At 41.9% G+C, this 24,126-nt stretch overlaps 1 protein-coding gene across 1 annotated transcript in view; it reads left to right on the top strand.

Moving 5' to 3' along the window:
- Positions 1-2,598: 2,598 nt before the first annotated feature.
- The window catches only part of LOC132625486 (uncharacterized), a gene marked incomplete at its 5' end in the record, with an annotated part of 48,280 nt that continues 26,752 nt past the window's right edge, over positions 2,599-24,126 (top strand). The window contains 5 exons of the mRNA XM_060340145.1: positions 2,599-3,144; positions 3,520-3,772; positions 4,202-4,851; positions 5,008-5,772; positions 5,926-6,185. Of these exons, the coding sequence (XP_060196128.1) occupies positions 2,599-3,144; positions 3,520-3,772; positions 4,202-4,851; positions 5,008-5,772; positions 5,926-6,185 (2,474 nt within the window). The remainder of the gene's footprint in view (positions 3,145-3,519; positions 3,773-4,201; positions 4,852-5,007; positions 5,773-5,925; positions 6,186-24,126) is intronic.

Below are 24,126 nucleotides of genomic sequence, written 5' to 3'. Positions count from 1 at the left end.
GAAAGTGGGTCTTGTTGAAGAAGGTGAAGTTGAAGGTTGAAACCTATTGGGCTTTGTTCTCTACATTAAAGAGAACTTAAATCCGAAATTTGAGCCAATTAGGAGTTGATTTGAGGGTAGTTGAATTTTTGAAGTGTTCTTGTGTTCTTGAAGACCTTCAAATCTTCATAAGGAAGAAGGCTCTCCAAAGGGCCATTTGATCCAAAAGTTGTCAAATATTTCTGATTTTTGCGAAAAAAAAAAAAAAAAAAAAAAAAAAAAATCGAGTTGACCCACATGCGACACAACATGCGAATCGCATGTTGAACCTGCGAGTCGCAGGTTATGTCGCATCTTGTGACAGAAAGTTGAAATTTGGCTGCCTCATATGCGAGACGCATCTCACCATCGCATGTAGCACATGCGAGTCGCACATGGTGTCGCATCTTGTGACAGAGAGTTGATACCTTGGTTGCATCATCTGCGAACCGCACATCGCCATCGCATGTTTCACATGCGAGTCGCATGTGATGCACAGCTGTCGCATATGGCGCATTTCAGGTTTTTTTTTTTTTTCCAACTTTAATTCTCTTTGATTTCAATTCTCAAAACAAAAATTTCTTGATCCTTAGTTGATGATATTGTGTCCCTAATCCTTTGGTAGGGAACAAAAAAAAAAAAAAAAAAAAAAAAAAAAAAAAAAAAAAAAGAGAGTATAGAAATTTAAAAAAATTCATTATTTCAAATTGATACCTTGGATCAATTGGGGCTTCCCGGTCGTGTTTTCAAGTTATCACCTACCCGGGCCCGAAATTTTAGTTATTTTCCCGATTTTTGCATTCCATTTTCTAGTGTCTCTCAACTAGTAGCCATTTAGTAGTTGTTCCTACTTGTGTTTGCTAGTTCTTGTGTCCGCATTTTGTTCGTGCCAATTCTTTCGTGCTTTTTTTTTTTTTTACTTCGTTGTCATTTCTTGGCTCAAGTGCGTTTGTTTTATTGAGTCGTCCTCGTTCTTTTTGATAACAAGAATCTATTCCGACCAAGAGTAGAATTTGAACCCTTGTGACTAGTCAACATTAACAAGCACACAATCTTTGGCGGAAGCAATTTGTGAGGCAATCAAAGGTGCGCATACTTGAGCGATTGTGAGTTGATTTTACTAATCTAACGTGTTTGCTTGCTTTGTTGAGTGTCTTAATAGGTACCATGGCTACGGAGGATGAAACTCGAGTTCCCACCGGGGAACTCACACTAGCTGATGTAATGAGAGCCTTACAAGCCTTGAACGATAAAGTGGATGGTATGGGTGGTCGAATGGAAAACATGGGTGGTCGAATGGAAAACTTGGGAAGTAGGGTGGAAGCAATTGAAGGAGGTAGTAGGGAGGTCTCATATTCGCCTCAAGTGCAATACCAAGGTGGCACAAGTGGAGCTACTCGAAGCACTTCACCTACAGTGTCACCCGGCACCTTCCATCATCTATATAACCCCACTCCCCAAAACACGACTCTCACCCCACCAAACAACATTCCCATAGGTCAACGGAACAACCCACTCCAACAAGATCAAGCTCCAAATGACCCACCCCTAAATGACCCCCACCCAAATGCACCAATGCCACCCCAAAACCGTCCAAACATCCAACAACCAAATGAGGAAGAGATAGAGGAAGCTATACTTGAGCACGAACATTATGGTGACCAAGGTTGGAGGCCACGAGCGCAAGCACAAGGAGGTTATCGAGGAAGGGGTGGAAGGCATGGTCCTAACCCTCACATGGGTAGGCAAAGAGGGTACCAAGCTCGTGAAGGGTACCAAGGTCGTGACCATCAAGGTTATGACGATGATGGAGATTTTAATAGGAATCACGGTTATGGCGGAGGGCGAGACACGAGTCTCAATTCCATCAAGGTTACTCTCCCAACCTTCAAAGGAAGTAGTGATCCCGATACCTTCCTTGATTGGGTGATGCATTGTGATAGAATCTTCTTGACGAATGACATGTCCGAGGTGAAAAAGGCTTCTTACGCCATTGCTCAATTCGAGGGGTATGCCTCCACATGGTGGGAAACTCAAGTGAAAGCAAGAAGAATTATTGGACTCCCGCCCACACCTACTTGGGATGAATTGAAGGAGGCCATGCGGCGTAAGTATGTCACCGAGCGCTACAAACAAGAACAACTCAAGAAGGTGTATACCTTAAGGCAAAACAAAAAGAGTGTGGAAGAATACTATGATGAGTTTCAAATTGTCAAGATGAGAATTGACTTTGACGAGGATGAGTTAAATGCTATGACTCGGTTCCGAGCCGGGTTAAATGGTGACATTGTCTCCCAAATGAGACTCCACAACTATGGGAGCATTGAAGAAACCCTTCAAGCGGCTATTGAAATAGAGGAGGGTCTCAAGGAGGACAAAATCAATAAATCAAGGGGCTATGTGAGTTCATGGAACCATAACAAAGAACGAGGAGCTTTCTCCTCCAATTGGCAAAAGAATAAGGGCCCCATGCAAGAAGCCAAGAAACCATTTGTGAAGAATTCTCAAGTTGAGAAGCAAGTTGACAAGCAACCTACGAAGTTTGCTCCAAAAGAAGGAGGTACGAAAACTCCTATTCAATGCTTTAAATGTCATGGCTTCGGTCATAGAGCAAGTGAGTGCCCTAATCGTAGAGCGTTTATTTTGAAAGACACTTATAGTGAGGATGAGGAAGAATGTGAGGAAGGGGATGAAGAGGGCAATCATGAGGATGAACATCATGATAGTGAAGGGGATGGTGTTGAAGGTGATGATGAGCCTATTGTACCTCTATATGTGGTGCGCCGAACCATGATAAGTAAAGCAATGGATGACCCAAGTCAACGGGAAAATCTCTTCCATTCCAAGTGCATCATTAACCAAAACACTAGCATCATGATCATTGATAGTGGGAGTTGTGCCAATGTTGCTAGTACCACCCTTGTTGATTTCTTGAAACTTCCCACCACCCGCCATGACAACCCTTACAAACTTCAATGGCTCAATGAATGTGGTGAATTGAAGGTGACTAGACGAGCTATCATCAAATTCGCGGTTGGGAAGTATCATGATGAGGTGTTGTGTGATGTTGTTCCCATGCAAGCGTGTCATCTTCTACTTGGCCGACCATGGCAATATGATAGGTCCGTCAACCATAATGGGAGAACTAACCAATACACCCTTGGCCACAATGGTGCCAAACATGTCTTGAATCCCATGACCCCCTCCCAAGTGGGTGAGATCTATAACAAAATGAGGGAGTTAAAGGAGAAGGGACATGGTGCATTGCAAAAGAAGAATGTGGGGGACGAGGGAGTAGAGGAGAGTAGTTCTCAAGAGTTGAGTGGAAAGAAAGGAGAGCTTAGAGGAAAAACTAAGGTGTCGCTTTTGGCGAATTGTGGGGAAATTAGGGAGGAATTGGGGGAGCGTCACCCGGTGATTCTCCTCATGCATAGGGACTATGCATTGCACACTAATGAACTAACCCCTTCTTTTCCTAGCTCTATTTCTTCTCTTTTGCAGGAATTTGATGATGTGTTCCCAACGGAACTCCCAAAGGGGTTACCACCCTTGAGGGGAATTGAACACCAAATTGACTTTGTTCCGGGGTCTCAATTGCCAAACAAGCCAGCTTATAGAGCTAACCCGGATGACACTAAGGAGCTTCAAAGGCAAGTGGATGAGCTCCTTGAAAAGGGAGTTGTGAGAGAAAGCATGAGTCCTTGTGCTGTGCCCGTGATCTTGGTGCCAAAGAAAGATGGATCATGGCGCATGTGTGTTGATTGTCGGGCCATCAACAAGATAACGGTAAAGTATCGCCATCCCATACCCCGTCTTGATGACATGCTTGATGAGTTAAATGGTTCATGCATATTCTCTAAGGTAGATCTTAGGAGTGGGTATCATCAAATCCGGATGAAACCCGGAGATGAGTGGAAAACCGCATTCAAGACCAAGTTTGGTCTATATGAATGGTTGGTGATGCCTTTTGGTCTCACTAACGCTCCTAGTACTTTCATGCGATTGATGAATCATGTGATGAAACCTTTTATTGGCAAATTCGTGGTTGTTTATTTTGATGATATTTTGGTGTATAGCAAAACCATGGATGAGCATGTTAGTCATTTGAAATGTGTGTTTGAAGTGCTTAGACAAGAACAACTTTATGCCAATGTTGATAAATGTTCCTTTTGTGTGGATGAAGTTGTTTTCTTGGGATTTGTCGTGAGCTCAAGGGGGGTTGAGGTTGATGAATCCAAAGTAGAAGCCATAAGAAATTGGCCCACTCCAAAATCCATTGGAGATGTAAGAAGCTTTCATGGCTTGGCTGGTTTCTATAGGCGTTTTGTTAAAGGATTTAGTACCATAGCCGCTCCTTTGACCGAGGTAATCCGAAAGGACAAACCTTTTTCTTGGGGTGTGGAGCAAGCTAATGCCTTTGAAACTTTGAAACAAATGCTTAGCTCCGCACCATTGTTGCAATTACCCGACTTTGACAAAATATTTGAGATTGAATGTGATGCAAGCAAAGTGGGTATTGGAGCTGTTTTAATGCAAGACCAAAAGCCCATAGCCTATTTTAGTGAAAAACTCAAGGGAGCGACTTTGAATTACACTACCTATGATCTTGAGTTGTATGCCTTGATTCGTGCTTTGGGAAATTGGCAACACTACTTGTGGCCTAAAGAGTTTGTAATTCGGACCGACCATGAGTCCTTAAAGCATCTTAAGGCCCAAGGTAAGTTAAACAAAAGGCATGCCAAATGGGTTGAATTCCTTGAAACCTTCCCTTATGTAATCCAATACAAAAAGGGAAAGGAGAATGTAGTGGCGGATGCCCTATCAAGGAAACATGTTTTGATTAATACCTTGTCTTCCAAATTGATGGGTTTTGAAAGCTTGAAGACATTGTATCCCGAGGACCCCGTCTTTGCCAAAATCTTTCTAGATTGCGAAGAATGGGAAAGGGAGAGGTGGATTAGGGATAGGTCTTCTACTTCCTATTCCAAGTTTGATGGTTTCTTGTTCAAGAACAAGCGACTATGTGTGCCCATGAGCTCTTGGAGGGAGTTATTTGTGAGAGAGGCACATAATGGGGGATTGATGGGACATTTTGGGATTGATAAGACTTTGGGGATTCTTGAGGAACAATTTTATTGGCCTCATATGCGGAGGGATGTGGCTAAGATTTGTGGCCAATGCATTGAATGTCGCGGCGCCAAGTCTAGACTCCTTCCCCATGGTTTGTATACCCCTCTCCCCACCCCTCAACAACCTTGGGTTGATATTTCAATGGATTTTGTGTTGGGTTTGCCTAGAACCAAAAGGGGTAAAGATAGCATCTTTGTTGTGGTTGATCGATTTTCTAAAATGGCTCATTTCATTGCTTGTCATAAAGTTGATGATGCTCCTCATGTTGCCTCTTTGTTTGTTGAACATGTGGTAAAGTTGCATGGTATTCCCAAAACCATTGTGAGCGATAGGGATCCAAAATTCCTTAGCCACTTTTGGAAAGAATTGTGGGGACGACTTGGTACTAAATTGTTGTTTTCTACCTCTTGTCACCCACAAACCGATGGCCAAACCGAAGTTGTCAATAGGACCTTGGGTTCTATGCTTAGGGCCATGGTTAAAGGAAAATTAACATCTTGGGAAGATCAATTGCCTTTGGTTGAATTTGCTTACAATAGAGTCATTCATAGCACTATTGGCATGTCACCTTTTGAAGTCGTTTATGGTTTTAACCCCCTAACCCCTTTAGATCTAACCCCTTTATCTCAAGATGTTGTGTTGAGTTTAGATGGAAACAAACGAGCCGAGGCCATGAAGAAGTTGCATGAGAAGGTGAGGCTTCACCTTGAGAAAAAGAATCAAGAAATGGCCAAGAGAGCAAACAAGGGCCGCAAACGAGTTGTGCTTGAACCGGGTGATTGGGTTTGGGTACATTTCCGAAAGGAGAGGTTTCCCAACAAAAGAAAGACCAAGTTGATGCCTAGAGGAGATGGTCCATTTGAAGTACTTGAACGACTCAATGATAATGCATACAAAATTGATCTTCCACCCGAATACCAAGTTCATAACACCTTCAATGTGTGTGATCTCTCTCCTATGGTGGTGCAAGATGTTGATCCCTTAAATTTGAGGACAAATTCTCTTCAAGAAGGGGAGAATGATACAACTCGAATGGCATCAAGACCTTTTACAAGGAGCCAAGCGAGGGAACTTCAAGCTATGCAAGCATTGTTCATGAGGAGGGACATACTTGAATACACTCTAACACCTTCCCGGGGATTGCAAGTGTTCATGATAGCATGGGAGGATGGTTTGGAGAAGAGGTTGGAAGATGGTCATACTTTCAATGTGACTATTACTTGAAGATTTGCAAATTCAAGTTTTGTTCCCAAAAGAAGACACCCAAACAAGGCCCTTACTTCATTAAGGGTAAAAGTGTAATAGTGTAGTTGTCTTCTTTTGAACCTTAGTATAAGTAGTAGTCTATTTCATTTGGAAGACTTAGTCTATGTTGAATATTGATGTCTTGAAATTGTGAACTCTTTTGAGTGTTGAGAGCTTGCTAAGCTAGAGATTGTGAATCTTGTGAGAGGATTGGTTATTAGGGTATCAAATCCCTATTGGTCATCCTAAGAGTTTGGTGCTCTTTAGTTCCTAAATTAGAGGTCAAGTTAATTCAAGAACTTTGGTTGCTAATTTGGGTCTTTAGTTGTGTCAAATTATCTATCCTTTATGTTTCTTGTCCTTTTTCTTCATTTTCGTATGGAATATTGTATCACCAGCAGCCCAAATTGGCCCAAATTAGTTTCTAGAATAAATAATTAATTGTTGTTTTAATCTATGTTGACTTGCATTGGTCCAAGTGTGGGTAGTCTTCTAGGTTGTTTTAATCTATGTTGACTACATTGGTCCTAGTGTGGGAAGTCTTCTATGTTTCTAGGGAAGATAATTCCCATTTATTTCTATTTGGACTAGTTCCTTCCTTTACAACTATATATAGGGGTGATTGTCATCCATTGTAAATCAGATTTTGAAGAATATATTATATTGAGAGTTCTTTTGAACCTTTGTGGCATTACTTTTGGATTTATCTTTCAACCTACTAGTTCCTAGTTCAAGGTAGTAAGATAATTTCTTCCTTGATATCTTTGATTTCTTTTTGGTATTCTTTCGAAGGCGGTTAGTTCTAAATACTAATTGTTGTCTTAAGTTACTCACAAAGCGGTCAGGATCCTAATCTACTGTTTTTGATTTGTTATCTCAAGTAAAAGCGTTAGATTTCTTCCTATAAATCTATACGTTGTTACTTGGATCTTGTCAAGACTTTAGAACTAACGTTCTTGGAAATTCGTGGATTGTTCCTTCGAATTTCCCATATCTTTTATTTTCTAGTTTTTAGATTCTTTTCTATATTTGCTTCCGCACTTCTTATATTTTAATTATAAATTTGGGATCTCCCTAACCGCGTTGTTATCAGCGCCTATCCTCAATAGCCTCATTGAATATTTTTTTTGTTCAATTACCGAATACTTATAATATAATTTGGTCAGTTTCATCCTGTTCTTCTAAGCTCTGTATCAAATTCATTTGTGAGTCGTACAGTCTTCAATCCTCATATATATAATCACAAGTCAACTAGTGTTCCGTTTTCATTCTGTCTCCATTCCTGTGGTTTAACTGGCCATGCCACGGCTACTCGCCGTCCTGCAAGTGTCCTTTCTTTTCGTTCCTCATTTCTTTATTAACAGATAACTCCCTTGCTGGAACACATCACTTTCTTTTGTTGACTCCTTCGATACAATCTTGGCTATCCCTACTTGTGCTTGTTGAGCTTAGATATGTGCCAGATTGTCCCCTCGCAATTCATCAGCTCGACTCTCTGATTCATTGTAAATATTTCTTATACTAACATCCAGTTGCTTGTTCAGCGGTACTCTGCTGCTGACAAATCCTTACTCTTAACGGTTACGTTTCTTCAACCATCTAACTTAGTCCTTTCCATGATCAGTTATAACCATATCCTCAATACAATCTCTTAATGGCTCCCAATGTTCCCTCACCATCTTTGTTATTCCTCGTAGCAGGATTATATATTGCGATGAACCAATAATCATAGTTTGAACTGGTCTATAGCTCACAATATCTTCAAGTTCTTGTCAAAACTCTCCCTTTACTTCCTTTGCCTCAAATCTTGCAGTATAACTTATAATTATAAAGTTAGGGCAATTCTTCCTTTGCCTCAAATCTTGCAGTATAACTTATAATTATAAAGTTAGGGAAATTCTTCCTTTGCCTCAAATCTTGCAGTATAACTTATAATTATAAAGTTAGGGCAATTCTTACTTTACCATAGCTTCTTTTCTAACATCAGTATGGTATACTTTCCCTTGACTTCCTTATTCCAGTGTTCACTTAGTTAGCTGTCATTCCTTGTTGGCTTTTCGATGTCTCCATTCCCATCTGTGGGGCACAATCTTACGCTGATGGTTCATATAATTCCATAATACATACCCTTACTCTTAGTATGGTTAGTGACCTGTGATGTACATTCTAATTTCTAGTGATGCTGCTGCTTTCAATCTGCACCCACATCGTTCTTCCTCTCTTTAGAGATCGCCACACCGTTTGTCGTTACTCCTTTTGTTAAGATTCTCATACTTTTCCTTTAATATCAAGATTTTTCTTCCGTTGTAACCCAAAGTGTCCTTTGAACTCATCATCCATTTCGTCATTCTCTTTGTGGTGAGCGTGCAGACCTTTCTTGCTCTCGTTATTACTCTTTAGGATACGTCACTGCCTATTTTGGTTCGACACAAATTTCCCTGGTCTAGCAATATCATATCTCACGTCCGCATGAAGTATTCTCTTAATCCATTTTAATTTCTTTTCATACCTTCTTTGTGGTATGCTTATCTTTAATTCGTTTCTGCTCCCTCCTAATGCATTCATGATATGGCACTACGTCCCGAATTTTGGCCTCTTTAAGCTAGCATCTTTCTTTCCTTGGAATTTTGACAATGCCATACCTCATTTCAGCACTAGATCTGCTCTTTCCGCCTTTTTAAGGGTGTTCTTATACACTAGTAACTCCCGAGTATCAGTAGTCATCGGCCTACCCAAACGATTCTCCAACTCTTTTGGTCTCTTATAATACCGGGATTCTCTCGCCGCCTCGGCTAGTCCATACTCATGAATATTTCCCATACATCCTTCTATTTCCTTTATGATCGAATCTCGGTGTTCCTTATCCTCATGCCATGCCATTGAGGTACTACCTCCCGGTTAGCTTTGTTAGTTCATTGTCCTCTCGTTTGTCCTCGGTGATTGCTCAATTTTTTCTTTTCTTCCCTTCTTCGTCTCTCCTCTTCTTTTGACCAGCCCATTAGTGTACCTTTCCTACTTTAATTCTCAAACCTTCCTTGAGTTCCTTCCTCCCCGAGCGCCCTTTTCCACTTGTTATTTTATAGTATGGACCCTGAAGTTCATGAAATATTCCTTTAAACGTGCAAATCCGTTCTATTCTTAAATCATCTTTTAGGAATGCTTCTCCGTTTCAGAGGCAACCGTGTCAACATGACTACACATTTATGCCTTTATATACCTCGCGAGAGCTGGAAAACTCTTAGTATCGTTGCAAGTCCTTGTCATTCTCTATCTTACTTCAGATCCCTATTTGTGGTTACTATCCTTTAGTCCCACTTATCGAAGTCTGTTCTTTGACCCCACACATTAATCTTTTGTTCCATACTACCATACTTTATCCCTTTCGCATGCCTACCTTCGAATTTTATCCAAACAGTCTCTTGCCTTTCCCGTCGTCTCTCTTGGAAGCTTCACTCACCCTTGTTTCTTACACATTTTTTTTCCTTTTCTCAAGACATTCTAATCTCTTTACTTTCTATATCCTCACTTTCTTCCTTTCTCTGATGTTATTGCATTAGGACTTTCCAACTCTAACCTGTAGTGAAAATAACATCAACTTACCTTGTAACATTTGTACCACTTTTTTCACTTGAACTTCATTACCCTGTTCGATTAATGCCTTCAGTATATAGCAACGTCGGTTGTTGGGACACACATATCGGTTGGCAAAGCCACATATGGGATGTCATACACATACATATATATATATTTACTAACGCCTCGCGTACAAAGTATTTCCAAATACTATTCGAACTCATCCTAATTCAGAGCTGTGATGCACCTTCTTTCTCTTTGCCGGTCTAGTCTGCCTCATCCTTCGCGATCGTTTAGGATTTCCAACCACTCCGCATACTCCAATTTCCCTTAGGTTACTCTGGCTTCTCATCTGTCTTTTATGTATGAATTTGTAGGACTCTTAGTACACTTCCCAAGGTGTCACCCATCTTAGTATTACTCTCACCCTAGCACGCTTAACCTTAGAGTGCTAATGGGATCCGGTGCGTTAGTGCTGGTACAATCGCATCCACCCTACTGCGTGTTACACCTTGGAAAAATCCCTAAGGTTGATGCTGAGATGTTAAACAAGTGCCAAGAAAGTCCCATAAGGATCGGAGATCAAACGAGACAACGAGAACGAAATCACTGGGCATCATACGGCCCAACCTACGGACCGTATAAATTGTACCAGCCGTATGTTGGACCGGATAATTGGCCAAGGAGGCCACCAGCTACTGGACCAAACATACGGCCACACATACGGTTCGTATAAATAGTACGGACCGTATGTTTGATTCGTATAATATGGTCGGGCAGACTTAAGTTTAAGTATAAGGACCCATTTTTCATTTCATTTTTCATTCCACTCTCACTCTACACTTCAAGAAACATCTAGAACCCTTCCTACTCTTCAACTACAAGAGAAATCAAAGGGGAATTAAGATCAACAACACATAATCCATGAATCAAAGTGTATGAAACCCAAGTAAAGTTCATCTTCCTCAAAGAAAACCAAAAGAGAGGAGATAGGGTTTTGGTGCTAGAGGAGAAGCTCCACTCAAGACTTGTTCAACCATCATCCAAGGTAAGTTTCATGACCAGTTTATGTTGTTTAAGGTATTGGAAGGTTAGGATACCCGAATTGTAGAAAAGCATAGCAAATGGGTCATAAATGAGTGAATAGTGCCATGATTGAATGGTAGTTGAATTGGATCATGAATGTTAGTGTGTTGTGAGTATTAATACGTTATAAATGACATCTAGACCATGAGATAAGTGTGATACATGAGAAAATACAATACCGAACCCAAAACCATAAATGTGGGGAAAATGAAGAGAAATGGTGGATCATGGTCATTGTATATGAATGATGATTGTTGATTGCTATATTGTAATTGTTGTTGTGAGTGTTGGGAGTTGATATGGAATATGGGAAAAGTAGTATAAACAAAGTAAGTGCTGCCCAATTGTCTCTAGAAATAGTAGTGCGTTCTTATAGTTGATTAACTAATGTTAGTACGAATCCTCTTTTGAAGGTAGAGACGTGACATTGAAGGAGAATAAGTGAACGCTAGATTGCTTAAACGAGAAAGGTATGTGAGGCTTAACTCTTCTTTCAAAAGGCATGAATCCTTCAAGTTTTTCCATAATCCTTCTATAAGATGAAGGTTATGAGTCCTTCTATATATTGAATCACCGATGAGCATGATAATGATGACAATGAGCCAGAGTATAGAGATTCAAGAAATTATGGCACGATCTTCCTACAATGCTAATGATGTTATTATTGTTAACACTCGCCTTATGCTTTATTTCCTTCAAGGCGAGGCATGATACTCATCCATAATACAATCGGGGGTTCACGACCTTACGTCACCCCGACATAGTGTGGTTGCCTTAAAGCCTAACATATGCTCTTAATGCTAATGTTTCATATGTCCATAAGATGATGCTATGTAATGAGATGTGTAAGAGTGATGTGTTATGATTGATTTTGTAATGATATAATTCCACCGCCCCACGATGGCCGGGCATGTCACCGCTAAGGCGGGCTACATATGATTCCACCGTGCCTAGATGGCCGGGCATGTCACCGCTAAGGCAGGCTGCAATGTTACACCGAGCCTAGAGTGCATGATCACCACTAGTGGGCGGCATATGATGGTTACCCGGATGCGGGTTAACGACGAGGACTATGATGAGATGATTTATATGATGTGATGACATGTATACCATGATTATGTAAAATGTGATATATGTAAGTAATACGATTGCCTATGACATTTGTGCAGGTTATATCTTTGTCTCATGACTTATGATCTTTCTATTATGATTGTTTATTTCATTCCTGCCTTACATACTCAGTACAATATTCGTACTGACGTCCGTTTTCTTTGGACGTTGTGTTCATGCCCACAGGTAGACAGGGAAGAGATCTTGCTCAGGATTCTTAGAGGCTGTTAGCTGACTGAAAGCCCTCCATTATCCCGGAGGTGCCTGTTATGATTCTTTTGTGTACAATTGTAGATGTCATCTAATGAGGCTCATAGATACTCAATGTGGATCATGTGGTTTCACGGCTTGGTCATTGTGTAAATATGTATATATATTATTTTGCCAGCCTAAGGGCTCATGTGTATAAAGACATTATGTTTCTAAAGGAAAATGGGTTTTCTTATAAATCGAGCATGAATCTGATAAATGATTGTTAAATAAGCCTAAGGAGTACTAGTACGAGCGGTGCTCGGCGGTTAGCCTTGGGTACCCGTCACGGCCCCTAGCCGGGTCGTGAAAAAAGTGATATCAGAGTAGTTCGGTCCTAGGAAGTGTCTACGAGCCGTGTCTAGTAGAGTCTTGTTTATGGTGTGTTGCGTGCCACATCAATAAACAAGAGGCTACAGGGCATTTAGGAAAAGTGACCATCTTTCTTTTCATGAGATCGTGCGATAGAGCCATGTGTAAGGTTTTATCCTCCCTAATAGTGTGTTATGATTTCAGAATGCCGCCAAAGGGAAAAGCTACAGCCGCCCAGAAGGGCAAGACTACGACAAAGAGGCGGGTAGAAAGAGAGCCTCCGGTGAATATAGAAGAAGGTGCATCACACAACGAGGCCTTGTCTAATACTTCTTCTACCCCGCCTAATGCGGGAGAGCAAGGAGGAGCCCCAACTCCAATTCCTCCACCGGTTGCTTCGGGTCAACAAATGACCGAGGCCATTCAGCTATTGACACAATTGGTTGCTGTACAGGCACAACGGCAGAATGTGGGTTCAAGCGATCGGGCAGCAAGTACAAAGGCTCGTGATTTTATGAGTCTAAATCCTCCGGAGTTCTTCGGGTCAAAGCCGGAGGAAGACCCATAAGGTTTCATTGATGAAATGTTGAGGACATTGAAGATAGTCCATGTCTCCGAAACTGAATCCGTGGAGTTGGCATCTTATAGACTCCGGGATATGGCAGTGTTATGGTACAACAACTGGGTATTATCAAGAGGAGAGAATGCGCCTCCTCCGGTTTGGCAAGAGTTTGTAGATGCTTTTATTCGTCACTATTTGCCACCCGAGCTAGAGTGGACAGATTCTTAAATTTGAGGCAAGGAAATATGAGTGCCCGGGAGTGTAGCATGCAATTTAATTCTTTGGCTAGATATGCTCCGACTATGGTGGCCGACATGAGAGATCGGGTACATAGATTTGTGAGTGGTTTGGGGTCACATTTATTCAGAGATTGTCTGACGGCTTCCTTGCAAGAAGGGACGGACATTTCCCGAATACAGGCCCATGCTCAGAATTTAGAGGGGCGACAACGACAACAAAGGGGTGGTCGCGACAGTGATAGAGGACAAAGCAAAGGGCTAGTCATGTTCTACAATCTATGGGCACAAGCAGTGATTATAGAGGGGGATCGAGGCAGACTTATTCCCGACATTCAGGCCAGTCAGCGACTAGTGCACCTCCCTGGTTCGCCGATAGGGGATTTGATCGCTCTTTTCCATCGGGACAGGGTCAGAGCTCAAGAGATTCGGGTTCTCAGTTTGGGGGTGATTACAGTCAGAGGAGACCACCAGTTCCACGATATAGTCGGTGCCGCAAATTACACTCAGGGCCATGTCGTCAGGACACTGATGGTTGTTATGTTTGTGTGCAGACTGGGCAATTGATGCGAGATTGTCCCTCACGGTATGGTAGAGGTGGGGTTCAGTCCACAGGCTCAGCAGCGGGTTCCTCATCAGCACGCCCAGCGAGGCAGACTCCCCAGATGACAGCAGGCCGAGGTAGAGGCCGAAGGGTAGCATCTACTTCAGGTGCCACTCAGCCCCGTGTATATGCTTTAGCCGGACTGCAGGATCTCGAGTCCTCTTCGGATGTGGTTACAGGTATATTGTCTGCATTCTCCCGTGATGTGTATGCGTTGATAGATCCGGGTTGTATTGGGGTGAAACCCGAGTCAATTAAACCCTTTGAGGTGCTTACTCCGGTTGGTGATCCCGTGATAAGCAAGACAAGTGTACAAAAATTGTGTCATTGTGATATGTGATCGACAGACCAAGGCTGATTTGATTGAGCTGGAAATGGTAGATCTCGATGTAATCATGGGTATGGATTGGTCGGCTTCATGTTATGCAAATGTTGATTGCCGCACAAAAGTGGTTCGATTTCAATTTTCGGGAGAGCCCGTGCTTGAATGGAAAGGTAATGCAGCATCGCCAAAGGGTAGGTTTATTTTCTACCTTTGGCAAGGAAGATGATAGCCAAGGGTGATATTTATCACCTAGTTCGGGTTCATGACACCAAGGCAAAGCCGCCAACTTTCCAGTCAGTTCCAGTAGTGAATGAATTTCCAGACGTATTCCCAGATGAACTTCCAGGTCTTCCACCAGAAAGGGAAATTGACTTCCCTATTGATGTATTACCGGACACCAAGCCTATTTCTATTCCTCCTTATCGAATGGCTCCGGCAGAATTAAAAGAGCTAAAGGCGCAGTTGAAAGACTTGCTCGAGAAAGGATTCATTAGACCCAGTTCATCACCGTGGGGAGCACCGGTCTTGTTTGTGAGAAAGAAAGACGGTTCCCTGCGAATGTGCATCGACTATAGGCAATTGAACAAAGTGACGATAAAGAACAGATATCCTCTTCCAAGGATTGATGATTTATTCGATCAATTGCAAGGTGCTAAGTGGTTTTCAAAAATAGATTTGAGGTTGGGCTACCATCAAGTGAGAGTCAGAGAAGCGAATATTCCCAAAACGACCTTCAGAACGAGATATGGCCACTATGAATTCCGAGTAATGTCATTCGGGTTGACTAATGCTCCGGCTGTATTTATGAATCTGATGAACAATGTATTCAGGCCTCTTTTGGATTTATTTGTGATAGTATTTATTAATGATATTCTGGTGTATTCTCGCACGGAATCAGAACATGCGGACCATTTGAGAGTTGTTCTTGGCATTCTTCGAGCCTGGGAATTATATGCGAAATTTTCAAAGTGTGAATTTTGGCTAAATTCTGTAACATTTCTGGGCCATATTATTTCAGATGATGGCATTCGAGTCGACACTCAGAAGATTGAGGTTGTGAAGACTTAGCCAAGGCCTACGACGCCCACAGAAGTTCATAGTTTTCTGGGCTTGGCAGGTTATTATAGAAGATTCGTAGAGGGCTTCTCGTCTATTTCAGCCCCACTGACGAAGTTAACCCAGAAATCGGCTAAATTTCAATTGAACGATGCTTGTGAGCGCAGTTTCCAAGAGTTGAAAAATAGGTTGACCTCAGCTCCAGTTTTAACACTTCCGGAAGGGCCAGATGCCTATGTTGTGTATTGCGATGCTTCCGGTGTGGGATTAGGATGCGTATTGATGCAACATGGTAAAGTTATTGCATATCCTTCGAGACAATTAAGGAAACATGAAAAGAATTACCCAACTCATGATCTTGAATTGACTGCAGTCATTCATGCCTTAAAAATGTGGAGACATTACTTGTATGGCGTACACGTTGATATCTACACAGACCACAAGAGTCTTCAGTACATTTTTCAAGCAAAAGGAGTTGAACCTGCGACAGAGGCGGTGGTTAGAATTATTAAATGAATATGATGTTAACATTTTATACCGCCCCGGGAAGGCGAATGTAGTAGCCGATACACTTAGCTGCCGATCAATGGGCAGTTTGTGTGAAGTCCCTCCGGAATGGAAAGAGATGGTTCAAGAACTTCATCGATTGGCTAATCTTGGAGTGCGTGTAATTGATTCGGGCGATGCATTAGTATCAAAGATTCCACAATTTCGTCCTTGGATATGGAAGTGAAAGAACGGCAGTGTGAAGATCCTCAGTTATGTCGTTATAGAGACACATCTCATGGGAAAGAAAAGTCTCCGTTTGAAGTTTCCATGAATGGGATTCTTAGGTACCGAGGCAGGTTAGGTGTGCCGAATGTGGCGGAATTGCGCCGATGAATTTTAGAAGAAGCACATAGCTCTCGATATTCTATTCACCCAGGTGCAACCAAAATGTATCATGATCTCAAGATGATATACTGGTGGGATGGCATGAAGAGAGACATAGCAGAATTTGTAGCACAATGTCCAAATTGCCAACAAGTAAAAGCTGAACATCAGAAGCCGAGAGGCTTATTATTGCAAACAATAGAGATACCCACCTGGAAATGGGAAGTGATCAACATGGATTTCATTATGGGATTACCCCGTTCCCGTGGCAGGTATGATGACTCTATATGGGTGATCGTGAATAGATTGACGAAAGCATCCCATTTTCTTCCAGTTAGGACCACGTACTCAGTAGAAGACTATGCAAGGCTGTATCTCAAAGGAATTATGCGACTCCATGGAATTCCATTATCTATTATCACAGATAGAGGAGCACAGTTTACAGCAAAGTTCTGGAAGTGTTTTCCACAGACTGATGGGCAAGCCGAGCGCACCATGCAGACCTTAGAAGATATGCTACGGGCGTGTGTGTTGGATTTCGGTGGTAGTTGGGATGATCACTTACCCCTTATTGAGTTTGCATACAACAATAGCTACCATTCTAGTATACAAATGGCTCCATATGAAGCTTTATACGGAAGGAAATGTAGATCTCCAATTGGATGGTTTGAAACAGTGGAAGCACAGTTAATAGGCCCCGAATTGATTCAACAAGCAGTAGAAAAAGTTAAGGTGATTCAAGATAGGTTGTTGACAGCCCAAAGCCGCCAAAAGTCCTCTGCGGACAACCGCCGACGAGACTTGGAGTTTCAAATTAATGATTGGGTATTTTTGAAAGTGTCACCCATGAAAGGGGTGATGATATTTGGTAAGAAAGGGAAGCTAAGTCCCAGATACATTGGACCCTACAAAATCATCCGCAAAGTAGGTCAGGTAGCCTATAAATTGGATTTGCCTTCGGAGCTTGAATCAGTCCATCCAGTCTTTCATGTTTCGATGCTCTGCAAGTGTATTGGAGATCCTACAAAGATTGTCCCGATAGATGATGTGCAAGTAACGGAAAATCTAACCTATGAAGAAGTGCCTATTGCCATCCTAGATAGGCAAGTGCGAAACTTCGAAATAAAGAAGTAGCGTCAGTCAAAGTATTGTGGAGAAAAAATAATCGGGAAGAAATGACCTGGGAAGCGGAAGGGAGTATGAAATCTAAGTACCTGAACTTATTCCAACCCCCGGGAGAGATCCAAGACGAAGCACCGACAATATAAGGTATGTATGCTTTATCTTTATGCTTTTGGTCGTGTGTGGCCATAGGTATGTTGCTATTGTGATGTATCCCTGTGAGGCGATGATATTATGGGTTGTTGTGATAGGTTGGTAGTGCCAAGTTACAGGGGAAACTCTGGCGAAATTTTTGTAGAATTCCGAGTGTTTAACATTCTAAGACGAATGTTCCAAAAGGGGGGAAGAATGTTACACCTTGGAAAAATCCCCCGTATATGTACAGTGAACAGGCTAGCAGAGGACATAGCATATGCGATGTTTTAACTAGTAAGAAAGAGTAATAGATGACCCTCAACGAGATTTTAAAGGCATACAATGCAAGGAAAGAAAGTTGTTAAGGAAAGCGAATCATACGTTGTGTATCGGATAAGAATTTCGAGCAACAAGTCCATGATGGCATAATGATGTCTCAGAGAAGTGTAATAATGTCCCTAAGGTTGATGTTGAGATGTTAAACTAGTGCCAAGAAGGTTCCATAAGGATCGGAGATCAAATGAGACAACGAGAATGAAAACGAAATCACTGGGCATCATACGGCCCAACCTACGGACCGTATAAATTGTACCAGTCGTATGTTGGACCGTATAATTGGCAAAGGAGGCCACCAGCTACTGGACCAAACATACGGTGTCACGACCCGACTAGGGCCGCGACGAGCACCCAGCGCTACCCCACCTGGGCACCCCTTTAACATTCTTTCACATAACGTCTAGGTGAGCCATAAATCAAATCATGCATTCTAGTCATCAATCATACTAGTCCCATTTGAGCGACAACATTTCCTATATAACATCATAGGCATCTATGCCACATCAAATGTACATGGGCCGACGTGGCAGACAAAATAATATACAAAACACAAGCCAACAAGGCTAGACATATCTAACCATATACACGTGACTACGAGCCTCTAAGAAGAGTATAACATATCACCTGAGCGGGACAGGACCCCGCTATGCCCATAATTATATACACAAAAGAATAAGTACCCAAAAGCTATGGCTCCAAAGGAAATGGAGCTCTGCTATGTAATCTCGGAATAAGCAGCTATGGACCAAGTTTGTCTCCCTGTGCACCTGCGGGCATGACGCAGCGTCCACAAACAAAAGGACGTCAGTACGAAGAATGTACTGAGTATGTAAAGCATGATCAACATTGATATAGAAGCATAATGAACAACATGTGAAGTAGCATAGGAGGGGAGACAATAATACCATCATCATGGCACTTACTTGCTTTCCATAGAGACATTCCGTTTCTATTTCGTATCCGCATACATACATCCATATCCATACTTAAATACCCTCATAATCATTTACATCTCATATACATAACATATTCGTACTCTTAATGATGTCATATACATAGCATATACACATATATACAGATATACATAGCATGCCCGACCATGATGGTTAGGTGTTTCATACATACTTGGCCAACCAAGGCTCAAGGTTATATCTACCTGGCCCTACCAAGGCATCAGGGTTATCCGTACCATCTGCAGATGTGCGGCGCGTTACGTAATCATATACATACATATACATATATTCTACCCGGCGTTATAAGCTCGTTGTTTCATTATAACCCTTCACAGGCACACATAAGTATAATAGCCCATAGGCACCTTTAGCATCATTATTATTATCATCATCATTTCTATCATCATTATTATCATCATCATTACTATCATCATCATTATTATCGTGACGTCTGCATTATAGGCTTACTCGTCGTGTGAGGAACGTAGTACACATCAAGGATCGCAGGCTCAGTAGCTTTGAGAATAGAATCATAAGGAGCACATCATGAGCTCATAGAAGGATAAATGATTGGCCGAAGAACCATGCCTTATGAAAGAAGGGTTAGCCTTACATACCTTTTCGTTGAACTATTCTACACTTGCACGTACTCCTCTGATGCTCACGTTTCTACCGTCATTAAGGTCATACTATCGTTAGAATTGACGACTAGCATACATGGCTAAAGCTAGGGAAAATCGGACAGCATCTCCTTTATTTATACAACATTCTTCCATATCGTAATTCAACTCCCAAACGTCAACAATACATTTACAATATCATAACAATAGCCTTTAGTCATCTACATTATCCATATTCTCAATTCACTTCCAATTTTCCATATTCAAGACCATAACACACGATTTCGTCCATTCTCATACAATGCCTATTTCATGATCTTAACGTCATTTATAACCCATTCATGTCACAATAGAACAACAATCATGATTCAATTCAAACTTTTTCTCAAAACGTCACTATTCATCTTTCATGACCCATTTTGCTATACTCTTCTAAAATCCAAGCATTTCAACTTCCAAATACCTTAAACAACATATAAATACCATAAATCTTACCTTAGATGTTGTAGGAACAAGCCTTAGTCGAAACACTCCACTTGAGCAAAAACCCTAGTTTTTCTCCATTTGGATTTCTTGACTTGGATGATCTTTAATGGGTTTTTCTTACACTTGATTCACTTGATTAATGTTGTTGATGACTAATGATCCTTGAAAACTTGTATAATAAATGTAGAGAGATGTTTTAGAGAGAAGGAGTGTGATGTAGAAGTGAAATGAAATAAGTCTTGGTCCCCTTATTTAATGACTTAATAATCTGAATTGAAGTGCACAGTGGTCGTAAACTTGGTTTATGGCCCGTATTCCAGTTTACGGACCGTCCTTCGTGGTCGTGTTTAACCATAACAGAATCAGAAACTCACGCTGCGACATGATGATTTACGACCATGGTTTACGGGCCGTAAATCACTTTACGGTCCATATTCCAGGGCGTATTTAACCATTGATCATCTGGCAGAAAGTTGAAGTCTCAAATGCCAAAATACGACAGGCCAGTTTACGGACCGTATACCATTTTACGGTCCGTATTTCACTTTACGACCGACTGGCCAGATTGCAAACCTGCAACTTTTCACATTTCTTGACTCTTCATTCTAATCATCCACATCCATTTGCCTACCTTGCTCATCACATACCTTGCCTTATCTTAGCCAACTTTTTCGTCTTACATCGGATGCCTTTGAAATCTCGCCTAAGGTCGTCGAACGTCATTTCTTACTCATGGAGCGTCATACACTCGTACTCATCACTAGTTCATTCACTTTCGTACCAACGGAAGATTTTTCGAGGTGTAACATTCTCCCCCCCTTAGGAACATTCGTCCTCGAATGTTAAAGTCTTCGGGAGTTCTATGAAAATTTCGCCAGAGTTTCCCCTATAATATGGCACTACCAACCTGTCACAACATCCCATAATAACAAAGCCCCACAGGGCAACAACATAATAGCAACAAAATTTGACCACACACGACCCAAAAGCATAAAAACAAAACATACATACCTTATGATCTTGGCGTCTCATCTTGGATCTCTTCCAAGGGTTGAAATAATTGTGGGTATCTGGATCGCATACTTTCTTCCGCTTCCCACATCATTTCCTCTCGATTACTGTTTCTCCATAGAACCTTAACTGAGGCCACCTCTTTGTTTCTAAGCCTCCGTACTTGCTTGTCTAGTATGGCAATGGGTATCTCTTCATAAGTCAATTTCTCTGTCACTTGCACATCATTTACTGGGACGATCCTAGTAGGATCTCCAATACATTTTCGGAGCATCGAGACGTGGAAAACTGGATGGACTGACTCCAAATCGGGAGATAGATCTAACTCATAGGCCACCTTGCCTATCTTGCGCACAATTTCATAAGGCTCAATGTACCGGGGACTAAGCTTCCCCCTTTTGGCAAATCTCATCACGCCCTTCATGGGCGACACTTTCAAGAATACCCAATTTTTCACCTGGAACTCCAAATCTCTTCGACGATTATCCGCATAGGACTTTTGACGACTCTGAGCTGCTAATAACCGATCTCGTATGAGCTTGACTTTCTCTATGGCTTGCTGAACCAAGTCTGGCCCTATCAACTGAGCCTCCCCCTTTTTCAAACCACCCAATTGGGGATCTACACTTCCGCCCATATAAAGCCTCATACTGTGCCATTTGAATGCTAGAATGATAACTATTATTGTAAGCAAATTCAATGAGTGTGGCAAATGATCATCCCAATTACCTCCAAAGTCCATCATACATGCCCGTAACATATCTTCAAGAGTCTGAATAGTACGTTCAGCTTGTCCATCGGTCTGTGGATGAAATGTCGTGCTAAGGCTAACTCGGGTCCCTAACCCCTCTTGGAAAGATTCCCAAAATTTAGCGGTAAATTGAGTCCCTCTATCGGAGATAATAGATACTGGAACACCATGAAGTCGCACTATCTCTTTAACATAAAGCCTTGCGTAATCTTCCGCCACATACGTTGTTCTGACTAGTAAGAATTGAGCCGACTTTGTGAGTCTATCTACGATCACCCATATAGAATCATATTTACGTCGAGAACGAGGTAAGCCTGTAATGAAATCCATGTTAATTACTTCCCACTTCCAAGTTGGGATTTCTATAGCTTGCAATAATCCGCCCGGCTTTTGGTGCTCGATTTTCATTTGTTGGCAATTAGGACATTGAGCTACAAATTTCGCTACATCTTTCTTCATCCCATTCCACCAATATATAGACTTAAGGTCATGATACATCTTCGTCGCTCCCGGGTGAACGGAGTAACGGGAACAATGAGCTTCTCTCAATATCTGGTGGCGTAGACTCGCCACATCGGGAACACATAATCTGCCTCTACATCGGAGAACTCCATCTCCTGAAATATCAAATGATGACTCCTCCTGCCGAGGGAGTGTATCTCTGCACTGCATTATCATGGGGTCTTCGTATTGCCGCTCCTTCACTTCCGCGATTAGCGACGAAACTGCTAAATTCTGAATAATAGTTCCCTTGCTACCTGAGCACACTACTCAGACTCCTAGGCTGGCTAATTGCTGAAGCTCACGGGCCATTTCTCTCTTCTCCAGTCGTACATCACATAAACTTCCCATATATCTTCGGCTAAGAGCATCAACTACCACATTCGCCTTTCCGGGGTGATACAAAATATCAACATCATAATCCTTTAGCAACTCCAACCATCGTCGTTGCCGCAAATTCAACTCTTTCTCCTTGAAGATGTATTGAAGGCTCTTATGATCTGTATAAATATCCATATGGACACTATATAAATAATGTATCCATATTTTTAATGCATGAACCACCGCGGCCAATTCTAGATCATGGGTAGGATAATTCTGCTCATGTTTCCGCAATTGCCTTGAAGCATACGCAATCACCTTACCATGCTGCATCAACACACAACCTAGCTCAACACCTGAAGCATCACAATAAACAACATATCCTTCCAATCCCTCTGGAAGGGTCAAGACTGGGGCAGAAGTCAATCTATCTTTCAACTCTTGGAAGTTGCATTCACAAGCATCTGTCCATTGAAACTTTGCTGACTTCTGGGTCAACTTTGTGAGTCGTGCAGAAATAGAAGAAAAACCTTCAACGACTCTCCTGTAATAACCTGCTAAGCCCAGAAAGCTACGAACCTCCGTAAGAGTCGTGGGCCTTGGCCAAGTCTTCATAGACTCAATCTTTTGGCTATCCACTCGAATACCATCGGCTGCAACAATATGGCCCAGAAATGATACTGAGTTCAACCAAAACTCACACTTGGCGAATTTTGCAAACAACTCTCGAGTTCGAAGAACTCCAAGGACAATACACAAATGATCCGCATGTTCTACCTCGGACCTAGAATACACCAAGATATCATCGATGAATACAATCACGAACAGATCTAAAAAGGGCCTGAACACATTGTTCATCAAATCCATAAACACTGCCGGCGCATTAGTTAGCCCAAATGACATTAAGCGAAACTCAAAATGGCCATATCTTGTTCTGAAGGCTGTCTTAGGGATATCTTTCTCCCTAACCCTCACTTGGAGATACCCGGACCTCAAATCGATCTTTGAAAACCATTTGGCACCTTCTAATTGATCAAATAAATCATCGATCCTCGGAAGAGGATATTTGTTCTTAATCGTTACCTTATTCAATTGGCGATAATCGATGCACATTCTCAAGGAGCCATCTTTCTTTCGGACGAAAAATACGGGTGCTCCCCACGGGGAGGAACTAGGCCTAATGAAGCCTTTATCAAGCAAGTCTCTCAATTTCTCCTTCAACTCTTTCAATTCTGCGGGTGCCATTCTATAGGGAGGAATAGATATGGGCTTAGTGTCTAGCAACGCATCAATAGAAAAATCAATCTCCCGCTCGGGAGGAAGGCCTGGAAGCTCTTTTGGGAACACATCCGGAAATTCACTCACCACTGGAACTGACTGAAGAGTCGGCGACTCAGCTTCTACATCTTGAACTCGCACTAGATGATAAATGCACCCTTTCGTGACCATTTTCCTTGCCTTTAGATAGGAAATAAACCTACCTTTTGGTGACGCCGTATTCCCTTTCCATT

The sequence above is a fragment of the Lycium barbarum genome, unplaced genomic scaffold, assembly GCF_019175385.1.
Source record: "Lycium barbarum isolate Lr01 unplaced genomic scaffold, ASM1917538v2 unchr_scaffold_03, whole genome shotgun sequence".
Lineage (NCBI taxonomy): Eukaryota > Viridiplantae > Streptophyta > Magnoliopsida > Solanales > Solanaceae > Lycium > Lycium barbarum.
This window is presented reverse-complemented; position numbering and strand designations above follow the sequence as displayed.